This window comes from Echinops telfairi, unplaced genomic scaffold (assembly GCF_000313985.2).
Source record: "Echinops telfairi isolate 266 unplaced genomic scaffold, ASM31398v2 ScPeMD7_655;HRSCAF=1070, whole genome shotgun sequence".
Taxonomy (NCBI): Eukaryota; Metazoa; Chordata; class Mammalia; order Afrosoricida; family Tenrecidae; genus Echinops; species Echinops telfairi.
Window position 1 is genome coordinate 13,534,737 of NW_022104553.1, and position 11,844 is coordinate 13,546,580.

Here is an 11,844-nt window from a genome sequence, read left to right on the forward strand (position 1 = left end):
AGTGAGAGAGTTAGGCAGTGAGAGAGTGAGAATGAGACAGTGAGAGAGTGAGAATGAGACAGAGAGTGAGAATGAGACAGTGAGTGAGTGAGAGTGAGACAGTGAGAGAGTGAGAATGAGACAGTGAGTGAGTGAGAATGAGACAGAGAGAGTGAGTCAGTGAGAGAGTGAGTCGGTGAGAGCGTGAGTGAGTGAGTCAGTGAGCGAGTGAGTCAGTCAGTGAGTGAGTCATTGAGCGAGTGAGTGAGTCAGTGAGTGAAAGACAGTGGGAGAGTGAGTCAGTGAGAGAGTGAGGCAGTGAGAGAGTGAGAATGAGAGTGAGAGAGTGAGGCAGTGAGAGAGTGAGAATGAGAGTGAGAGAGTGAGGCAGTGAGAGAGTGAGAATGAGGCAGTGAGAGAGTGAGAATGAGACAGTGAGAGAGTGAGAATGAGACAGTGAGAGTGAGAATGAGACAGTGAGAGAGTGAGAATGAGACAGAGAGTGAGACAGTGAGAGAATGAGACAGTGAGTGAGTGAGGCAGTGAGAGAGTGAGACAGTGAGAGAGTGAGGCAGTTAGAGAGTGAGAGAGTGAGGCAGTGAGAGAGTGAGTCAGTGAGTGAGTGAGTCAGTGAGAGAGTGAGGCAGTGAGGCAGTGAGTGAGTCAGTGAGTCAGTGAGAGAGTGAGAGACTGAGTGAGTGAGGCAGTGAGAGAGTGAGGCAGTCCATTCCATCATTTTTAATAACAGAATAGTGTGTGGTATGAAAGTACAATACTTTACTTCATCCTTTTCTTACTGTTGTAGATTTTAAGTTCCTAATTTTTTTTTTGAAGTGATACTGTCAGGAGTATTGAAATCTATATTTGAGCCTCTATTTTAAATCTAGGTTTTGATTTTTTCTTTTGAATTTATGTGCTTGTTCTTAAGTTAATCAGCTGAAAGCATGATCCTTTTATGGTGGTAGTGGTAGTGCTAAATTAAAATTACTTAGAATTTTTTTTAACCTGGCGAACCTGACTTCGTTTTATACTTTTACCTAATGGGCTTGCTCATGCTTTTCAGCCATAAAGTAACTAGATTTTGTGATATGCTGATTCTTGCATATCTAACCTTATAAAAGAATCCATAAGAGGCTTATGGTTACCGAATTTAAACCAGTTCATGAGACCCTATTGTTTTTATTAAAAGAGTGAACTACTATTATGTAAGCATAACCCGAGACTTCATTCTCATTCCAGCGGGTCCTCCTCGCCCTGGTATGATGCCAGCACCCCACATGGGGGGACCACCCATGATGCCAATGATGGGCCCTCCTCCTCCTGGAATGATGCCAGTGGGACCCGGTATGTTTGAATTTCTTACCGCTAATATGCTTGGTGTTAAGGTTTTTCCAGTGAAATGGAATTTTTACTTGTTGAAATTGTTGCTGCAGCCAATGAAGTTTGAGGAGATTTTAATGATTCAGAAGACTTCAGTTACCAGTTTAATTGGATGAAAGGCGCCGTGATGGTGCCGTGGGTTAAGAGTTGGCCTGACGCCACGATATTAGACTCCTGATGTATCTACAGAATCTATGAGGCACTGTGGTCTCTGTCTTTTATGATCATCTTGCCTGTCAAATTTGTGAATATTATTTTTGGATTTTTTTGCTTAAATTTTTAAATTATCAACTTAGCTTTCATAGAAACAATGATCTTTTCACCTTCATATTTTTATTGACTTGTAGAATAGTTTCATTATATAATAAATAGTATTAGTACAACTGATATAACCAGGTTTGGGAACAGTTGTAACTGAAGTCTACAACTCAACTGGTAGGTCAATGATAATACTGATAATGATAATATTGTGGGGTTTTTTCATAGAAATTGAGCAGTGGGGGCCAAAGGTAGGAACGGGTGGGTATATAAAATTGGCTATGAACTGGATAATGGTTGATGATTGATGATGGGTAAATGGATGCTTGTTACATATTTTTTCCTACTCTGTGTACAAGCTTTAAAAACAAAAGTTAAAAGTAGTCTATCCATTTATGTGGAATGAAAGCACTTTTCAGGTGGCTAGATTTTAATCTTTGGTCTCGATCAGTGCTTGAATAAGGTGCTTTTCAGTATGGGGCTCTGTGTGGGACTTAGAACCTTAGTGCTGCTCTCAATCTTGTTGAAATTGATCTGCTCTTCTTGGATTCTGTGCCTTTGCACAGAATACTTGTGGATCACTGCTGATACAGCTGTATGTTCAACTTTGCTTAATGTTTTCTCTTCAACCATTCCCTGGAAAGCTTTAGCCAAAAATTTAGGTAAAATTTTGTATTTAAAAGAAGGTATGCATAGCATGAAAGTGATGAGGCGTAATTATAAAATGAATTACCCACAAACCAGCTGAAGAAGTGGAACATTGTCCAACTCCACATTGAAATTCTTCTCAACATCCACCCGTCTGTCTTCCCTCCCTTCAGACTTACTGCTTTGACCGATTGTATTAGTCTAGGTACTTTGGAGAAACAAATCCACAGCAACTCACGTATAAGAGAGTTTTATGCAAAGAAAATGTGCATCACGAAAACATCCCAACCCAATGCTGCCCAAGCCCACAAGTCCAACATTAACCCATACCCAACACCAGTCCACAAAGTCCTCCACCTCACAAAACAGGCAATAATGCCGACTGCAGGAGGAAAGCTGAGTCAGTGAACGTGTAAGCATCTCAGCACTGGCAGGGGTCTCCACATGGCTGCTCCAGCACCCAGGGCTGCATCGGGATAGATCCATGCGGCTTCTCCTTGGGGATGTCTTGTAGGAAATCCATCTTGCAAGCTGAAGCAGGGAACTGCTAAGGCAGCTGCACCCAATGGAACCATCACAAAACAAGAGACCCGAGAACTAGAAAGGCGAGGCTTCACCACCCATTTATCCCTCCGCCTTTCAACCAGCACCACATGTGATTATCGGCCAGGCTGGCACAATTAACTAATTCACCGATATATCATCGAGACACTTTGTAAACAAGAGAATGCATTAGAAAAAACAGATGTGTGTGTCTGAAGATTGGTGTAAATCAAATGACCGTATTGCCTGTTGTTTTTCTTGACGAGGAAGTCAACAGGTTCTCAGCAAGACCCCCTTCCTCTGCTATGCCTCTGAACCAACAACGTAGTGGAAGGTTGGCCTCGGTGCCGTGCACCTTCATGAAAGGCTCTGGTCGGACGGTGGCCACGCTGATCAGAGAAACTGATGAAAAGACGTGATTGGTTGTGAATTTCCGTGACTGAGAAAGGAAGTCAGTTTAGGGAACTAGTGTCCCGGCTGATGTCTGGAAGGCGATGTAGTGGCTTCCCCTCACTATCCTTAGACCATGATCTCACATCATTCTTGTGCTGACCTCTTGCTTTTTAGATTAAGGGTTTAAGCAATTTAGAGACACGCTGAATGTGTTGCACTTATTGTCAAGTACTTTCTTCTTGTGTTTGCCGGTCAGAGGTAGAACTGCTTCTTTTGTTTTTACTTGAAGTCCAAACAAAACCATTACGCCATATTCTCTAACTCCCTTTTCTCTTTGTGTTGTCCTGCAGCTCCCGGAATGAGGCCACCCATGGGGGGCCACATGCCAATGATGCCTGGGCCCCCGATGATGCGGCCCCCAGCCCGTCCTATGATGGTGCCCACTCGGCCAGGAATGGCTCGACCAGACAGATAAGGGCGGAGCACAGCCTCTTTGTATCGCTTCCTCTTCCTCGAACCCCTTCACCCGGAGACCTGGTGCTGCGACTCTGGATGTTTTCCAACAGCACAACATGGAAGACCTGCTCCCCCCCTCTCAAAAGGAGAATCGTTTTGGAGTGGAGTAGTGGACAAAAAGCAGAACAAAACGATTTTTGTTTGTGACACGTGAAAATAAAATTAACTTTTAGTTAAACAAACATGTTCTTTTGTTCCTTTCTGTATGCTTTGTGGATTATAAAGGAGCAGCAGCGTTCCCTCGCACATTTGTCAACATGCTTTCTGCACCTGTCTTTTCCTTTGACCGTAGAAGTGCGTTCCTGTGGCACCTTGCATGAATTTAGTAAAGTTCTCTTACAAAGAACTATGGTAAATCTAATAGTACTTGTAGAGCTGATTAAATAATAAAGCACAGTTTAGCTGAATTTTGACATGGATAACATTTTATATAATGAGTGGTAAGTTTTAAGCAGGGCTTTGAACTGCCTCCCGGTTGAGTCATAGCCAACAAACCCAAATTGGGATGTACCGGAATTTGCAAAATGTGAGTACAGTGAACCCTCGTTTGTCGCGGTTAATCAGTTCTAGACCCTACCGTGATAAATGAAATTCCTCGAAGTAGGATTCCTTATTTGTAAATCAAATATTTTCGTAGTTAGAGCATAGAGGACATGAAAAAACACCCTTTAGTCACCATTACACTCGTATTACCCAATTTATTAAACTAAAAAGGGAAAATACAGTAAAACATTTTGGACGTTACAATTATCATTTATTATATTATTTCTGGCATCTAGTTTACAGTATTACATATTTCACATACAGTATTATTATACATAGTTCTTACAAGTACTGTAATCAATAGCCTATGAAATGTCTTAAGGGATGTACTCTACAGGTGGGTCGCCGTCTTTTTCCTCTGAAGGAGCAGGTGTAGGCAGTGGGTGCTGTTACGCAAAAACTGCGATAGAGTGAAGCCGCGGAAGTCGAAGTGTGAAGTGGCGAGTGTTCACTGTACCTGGAACAGTAACTGGAAATTACAGTGATGTTCTGCTAGAGACTTGTAATCTCCTGCTGAGAAGACCAGAGTGGTGTGCACACTAGAATAACCAGATCTCGACTGGCAGAATTCAGAACAGCAGTGCCTGCGTAGAGTGGTTGACCGCACTAGTGCACTGAGTTGAATGTTACTGCTGATGGCCCGCAGTAGTTTAGTCTCCAGTTCAGTCTCAGAGAAGGGTTCATTGTGACTCTTCTGTCCCAAGACTGATCTGTAATGTTCTTCAGCCCAGTTACCATTCAGGCACCCCTAGTTTGCAAACTTTGGTCCATCCTAATTTGGCCTCTGGTCATGACAACCAGAAAGCAGCAGTTCTAAGCCTGAGTTTAAGTCTTTGCTGCTAAAGTTGGAGCAAATCATTAAAACAAAATATGCCAACTCTTTGTATTTTTAAAAAAAATTTTTCATTTTATTGAGGGCTCTTAACAGCTCTTATCTATATATCAAGCACATTTGCACAAATGTTGCCATCCTTTTCAAAACATTTTCTACTTGAGCCCTTGGTATCAGTTCCCTCTTTTTCCTCCCACCCTCATGAACCCTTGATACATTATTTTCATATTTTAACACCATCCACTGTCTCTTCACCCATGTTTCTGTTCATCACCATTATGATGGGTTCCCCCATTCTCCCCACCTTCCCCCTACCCGCATGGTATCACTACTCCCATTAATGTTCCAGAGGTGTTTATGTGTCCTGCATTCCATGTATCGAGAGCTCTTAACTCTACTAGTGTACATGCTCTGATCTAGCCTGATTTGTAAGGTAGAACTGGGCTCATGATAGTGGGGCTGAGGGAGCATTAAAGAATGAGAGGAATGCTGTATGTTTCGTTGGTGCTATATTGCATCCTGGTCGGCTCATCCCTTCCTTGTGACCCTTTCTGTGAGGGGATGGCCAATTGTCTACAGATGGGCTTTGGGTCTCCACTCTGGCTCTCCTCATTTGCATTGATATGATTGTTTTGGGTCTTCTGATAACTGATCCTGTTGATACCTCATGATCACACAGACTGGTGTGCTTTCATGTGGGCTTTGTTGCTTCCCAGCTAGATGGCTGCTTGTTTATCTTAAAGCCTTTAAGTCCTCAGATGCTACATAGCTGGACACCATCAGCTTTCTTTGCCACATGTGCTTATGCACCAATTTTGTCTTCACCCATCGAGTCGGGAAGGTGAGCATCACAGAATACCAGGTTATTAGAACATAGTGTTCTTGTGTTGAGGGAGTACATATGAAATATATTTATACCTCTATAAATGTCCTTTGCCTCCTAGTTCTTTTATTTTCCTCTTGTCCCACTATCATGTTGAACCTTCAGCTTTCAGTAATTCCTCTCAGCTACACTGCACTTGATCAAGCCCCATTTTTGTATCTTTCATATTTTGAATCATTATTTTAAAAAGACAAAAATCACCCATGCCAGTTTGGAAAAGTGGCTTATAAGAGCTGCTGGAAAACATGTACCGTATATACTCGAGTATAAGCTGACCCAAATATGAGCCAAGGTACCTAATTTTACCACAAAACTGCATTAAAATGTGCTAGAGGGAGGAGGAGGGAAAGACGGAAAATGGGGAGCTGATTCCAGGAACCCAAGCGGAAAGTGAATTTTGAGAATGATGAGGGCAACGGGTGTATAGATGTGCTTTGCGTAGTTGATGTGTGTATGGATTGTGATAAGAGTTGTATGAGCCCCAATAAAACGATTTTTTTTAAATGCTGGAAAAACTCGGCTTATACACGAGTATATACGGTAACTGTGTGTATAAGACTTTTATCAAGAAACAAATGATGCTAGGCAGATTACTTTTTCTAGAAATTGATGAATATCTGATGAAGAGGGGTTAATTTAGGCAAGGAAACCACCTTGCCAAAACAAGGGACTGGAATTAGAGGTCCTACCAGAGACGATCTGTTGATAAGACTACATGTTCCTTTTCAGTTTCTCATTTAATCACATCTTTTTTTAGAGTGATAGTGGCTGACAGTCTATGTGTCTAACTTTAAAGCCCAAAGAATTCCCTGGCTCAGCTTTGTTACCAAAATATTTTGCAGACTTGAGAGTGTGTTAGGGGAAGCCTTGCCAAGTAAATGACTAAGCACGTTTCTATTCTGGATGGAGCCATCTGCATGTGTCTTTCCTGTGTGCACAGGAAGCCCTGTTACTTGGGTAGGATTCCAACACAAATTTTGGGGCGTCAATGCAGTCCCGAACACTTAAGCTACTCTGACTAGGGCCATGAAGACTTGGCTTGGTGCATCATTCTTTATGAGAACCTTAATCCATTAACTAATCAAACACATTTCTTTTCCTCCCATTTACAAGCTTAAGGATTCAATTTTTCTGGCCCGAATCTAGTAAAGCATCTAAAATACTTCATCAGACAAGGGCAAGAATAAATACTCTGAAGTGCTGTGTATTTTCTCTGAGGCATACAGGATCATTTCAAACTTGCAGAATATTTGCACGATTTTTACAAGGAACATATATCCAGGTTTACTTATTGTTTGCATTTCAACCCCTTTATTTTTAATTTGTGCCTATATGTTTCCATGTGCATTTCCTAAAAACAAGTACATTCTCTTTCTTACACGACCATAAGTATCAAACTTAGGAAATAGCTTGATTCAATCATTGAATATTTCAGTTTTGTTCATTTGCCTTTGCTTCCTGCCTGCACGAGATCCTGTCATATATTTTTTCCCCGTTGTCTTCTAATCTAGAACAGTTCCTCAGCCTTTGTGTTTTCTGACACCAACCTCACCTCCTGTTGTCCCTTGCTTCTAATTTTTTGTCCCCCTGATGTTTCCTCATGATTATATTAAGATTACACTTTATAATTGTATCTTCAGGATGTCACATCTACAGTCGGGCACCAGGTGTCCATCTGCTCCGTGATGATACAGGGACTCACACACAGCTGCAGCTAGAAGCGTAACGACCATCCACCCAGGCTCCTTTCCCGCCAAGGACTTGGCCCCTCAAGCTTGCTAACTCCATCCTTAGGTGCTAAATCACGGCCCAAGAAGCTTGCTGAAGTTCCAGACATGTCTACATTCCTGTTCAACAGGAAAGAGGAAAGCCAACAAAAAATGGTATGCTTCCTCCTGCTTCCCTGACTGACCAGAACTTACATGCTCTAAGCTATGAAGAATGTCCTATCATTGCTGATGGGTCCTGACTCTAGTTACAAATCAGTGGTTCTGTTACTACTGGGGATACTAATAGATACTGAGGTAGGCAAAATACAAGCTCTGGTGGGAGAAAGGAGCCAGGCTGCTCTGGGAAAGACTGACAGTCTTGGAGCCCCTGAGGAGCAGTTCTGCTCTGTACTATAGCATCCCGGTGAGTTGGAATCGACTAGATGGCAGAGGGTTTTTGGTTTTGTTGAGGTCCCTGATGATCAGAGCTGCCATGGACTGCCTGCTGTAGAATCCTTTTACAGGAGTGAGATTTCAGTACTTTAGAAATTGAAGTAACTCTTGAGTTTTCTACTATATGCTGTTCAATGTGACTGATTAAAGGATGCCAAGGGAGGGGGGGGGGAGAGGAGGAAGAGTTAACACCAGTGATAAACTGCTAGGAAAACTTGCCAGATAAACACGCCACTCTGACATATTGCTCCCAGTGTAGACATTGTTCGAAGGGATGGGGACAAGGTAGTTAAAAAAAAATCCATTCAAAATGGGGAGTCATACCACAAAAAACATGAATACCAATGTTCAGAGTTAGGTGCCAGTGAGTTACAGTCAATTAATATGGCCCTTCTAGCCAAGGTTCTTTATGCAATGTATTCTAACTCTGGACTTTATGCCTGTGCCTACAATCCCATATGGAGGGCGTACTCTACTATAGATGTATGGACAGGATTATTAAAAAAATCCTACCCAACACTGCCATCAAGTTGATTTCCACTCATAGGGATCCTCATAGGACATAAGACCCTTATAAAACTGTCCTTGTGGGTTTCTGAGACGGGCTCATTACAGGAGTAGAAAGCCACCTCCTCCAGAGAGGCTGGCGGTTTTGAACCACTGACTTTGTGTTTAGGGTAACTTCCTGTGCTACCCAGCTCCCTTGGGACTAGTCTGGTGTTAATTTTCTAAAAGAAATGATCCCCACGGCCATGAAGAAAAATAAAGCAGGCAGTCTTAAGCTCCACAGGCTCTGGCGAAGCAAAACCAGCGGAGCACATACAAAGCATAAACTTCAGAAAGTTTGTGGGAGAACAGAATTCACAGCTAGTGGGAGCTTTCCAGTCTCTTTAGAGCTTCCTCGAATGTAAATATGTAGGATTGATGTCGAGGAGAGGAGCCTTGGTGGTGTGGTTACGTGTTGGGTTGCAATCCGCCTGGCCAGCAGTTCTAAACCACCAGCAGCTCTGCAGGAGACTGAGCTTTCTACTCCCGTAAACAGTTAGTCTGGGAAACCTACAGGAAGTTGCTGTGAGTGAGCACTGACTCAATACCAGTGAGAGATGTTGTGGTAGCCCCGGCAGACTAGAGAAACAAATCCAGAGAGACATGTGTGTAAGCGAGTTTATAAAGGGTAACTGTACATTAAGAAAGCATCCCAACCCAGTCTAAGCCAAGCCCTTAAGTCCGATATTAGCCCCTATGTTCGATACCAATCTATACAGTCCTCTTCAGACTGATGAAACACATGCAATGATGCCGAATGCAGGATGATCACAGGACAGTGGTAGAAAGTGGATCCAGCGGCATAAGCATCTCAGCGCTGGCAGGGGTCTCTATGTGGCTTCCCCAGGTCCATGGTTCTGGCTGCATCAGGGTAGGTCCATGTGGCTTCTCCTCAGGGATGTCTCCCAGGGAGTAAGCCTTGTGTCTTCAGTAGAGCTTCTCCAAGGGAGTGAAAAGAGAGAGAGAGTGTCTCCTGCCTCCAAGGAGGAAAATACAGGAGTTCCCAGAATTCTCAGGAGAAGGCCATGCCCACACAGGCCTCATTGGCTATGATCTGATTGACAGCCTAAACTCCACCCCTAGACTCTTAATCCTCTAATTGACAATTATATAACTACCACAGATGTCAAGTAAATTATTCACACTATTGTGGAAAGCAGCAAGTCCCAAATGCAAGGGTCAGGCAGCAGGCTGGAGGCTTCTGATTCACGTCGTTGTGGGGGCTGATGAGGCCCAGATCTGCAGATTGGAAGGTAGCCTGAAAGCTTCTTTCGCTCCAAGAACCAGACATTAGTTAAAAAGGCCAAGTCACAATAACTTAGGCTCCCACTTAAAGGGCTTAGAGAAAAAAATTAATAAATAGAAGGAAACAAGAAAGCGATCCATGAAATTGAGAATAGAAAGTAATAAGGAAAAAGTGCTCAGAAAAGCAGCTGAGAACTCTAAGAAGCTGCCCTGAGACTCTTTCAGTTGACAGTCAAAATAAAGCCCACAGCCAACAAGTCAATTCAGATGCACAGCTACCCTGGATAGGGTTTCTGAAGCTGTAAATCTTTACTGCTGAGAAAGTCTCATCTTTCTTCCACAGGCAGCTCGTACGTTCAAACTACTGACCTTGCAGATGGCAACCCAACATGTAACCTACTCCATCACCAGGGCGCCTGACAATCGATCAGGAAGGAGCAACCCCCTCCCAGCAACCCAGAACAGCAACAAGAAACCCTGCCAAACCCAGTTCTGGTGTGATTCCAACTCATAACCTTATCCAGGGTTTCCAAACTTTATGTGAAGAGATAGCCTCATTTTTCTTCCTCAGTGTGGCTGATGGGTTTGAACTTCCAACCTTGCAGTTAGAGGTCACTTACTCAACAGTGCCACCAGGGTTCCTTGGAAGGGCAATACTCACTGCCATCTAGTGGATGCCGACTCATAGCGACTCTGTAGGACAGGGTAGAACTACTTGTGAGTTTCCGAAACTGTAAAACCCCATCTTTCTCTCATGGAGTGGCTGCTGGTTTCAAACTGCTGATCTTGCAGATCAAAGCCCAGTGAGTAACCAATAATGGTCAATAATCCTAGGAAGAGGACTCTTTGTTCTGTAGGCCTTATGGTTCCCTGGTAGGGATACTGGTAAATGGTAGGCAGAGGGACAGCAAATGAAGAGAGTATACAATCCTGCTGGAGGGCACTGGATGTAGAGAATTCAAGCTGTGAGTGACTAGCTTCTCTTAGGTAATTTTGGGGGGCTTCTGAAAGAGATTGAAGTTACTATGAGCAAGAAATAGGCACAGGGATGAATGAAGTTGATTATTTTAAAATTTTAGTCTTTGTTGCTCTTTTTGGAAAGGGGGCAATTGTTTTGGGGAAAGGAACTGGATGGCTGAGGGACAGATGGGGGAGGCGGGCAGACTTAAGGCTGCGATGCCTTTGAGGTTTGTGCTATGCTCACGGATTAGCGACTCACATGGATACCTTTAAGATGTTACATCAACCGATGGCCAGACTTTCCATAAACCTGTCTCATAAAGCGTTTTACTCAGGTTTTGGCTTAAAGGGTTTGAATGTCGAGCTGTCCACTTCTCAGCGTGGCCATGACTTCCCGGCGTTCCTGGCATAAAGGTGGCCCTTAAAACTATGGGCGAAGTAGAGTGGAAATGCACTCGGTGGGAATCGGACACTTGGGTTCTCTTTCTGAGTTTCACCAACAAACTAATTGTGACCTTGCACAAGTTCTTTCACCTGTTTTCCTGGGAGTACTTTTTTTTTTTTTTTTAACATTTTATTAGGGGCTCATACAACTGTTATCCCAATCCATACACACATCAATTGTGTAAAGCGCATTTGTACATTGTTGGGAGTACTTTCTTATAGGTCAAGCAAAGAAGTTGATATCTAAGTCCTTGGCAGTTTTAAGTTTTCATAGTTCCTGCTTCCCCCACTCCAGTTAGAGAGGGGTGCCTTCTTCAGGACAAGTGCTGAGCAAACAATTGGCCATTGGTTGGAGCCTAGGAAGGGGCCCAAGGACAGCGAGGAGCAAGCACCCCCGTCGTCCGCCATCCGCTCTTGAGCACACAGCCCCGGGGACGTGAGCGCAGGGGTTTGCAAGAGGACCTCCTTCCCGGGCTAGTGAGGTCCCTCCCCAGCCCCCCAACCCCCCAGCC

The 11,844-nt window shown here is 43.5% G+C and overlaps 1 protein-coding gene across 2 annotated transcripts in view; it reads left to right on the top strand.

The window, feature by feature from the left end:
• The window catches only part of SNRPC (small nuclear ribonucleoprotein polypeptide C), a 14,304-nt gene extending 10,405 nt beyond the window's left edge, over nt 1-3,899 (top strand). For both annotated transcript variants that reach the window (XM_045293004.1, XM_004717228.2), the window contains 2 exons: nt 1,219-1,323; nt 3,552-3,899. In XM_045293004.1, the coding sequence (XP_045148939.1) occupies nt 1,219-1,323; nt 3,552-3,676 (230 nt within the window). In that variant the 3' untranslated portion in view covers nt 3,677-3,899. The remainder of the gene's footprint in view (nt 1-1,218; nt 1,324-3,551) is intronic.
• The last annotated feature ends 7,945 nt before the right edge of the window (nt 3,900-11,844 follow it).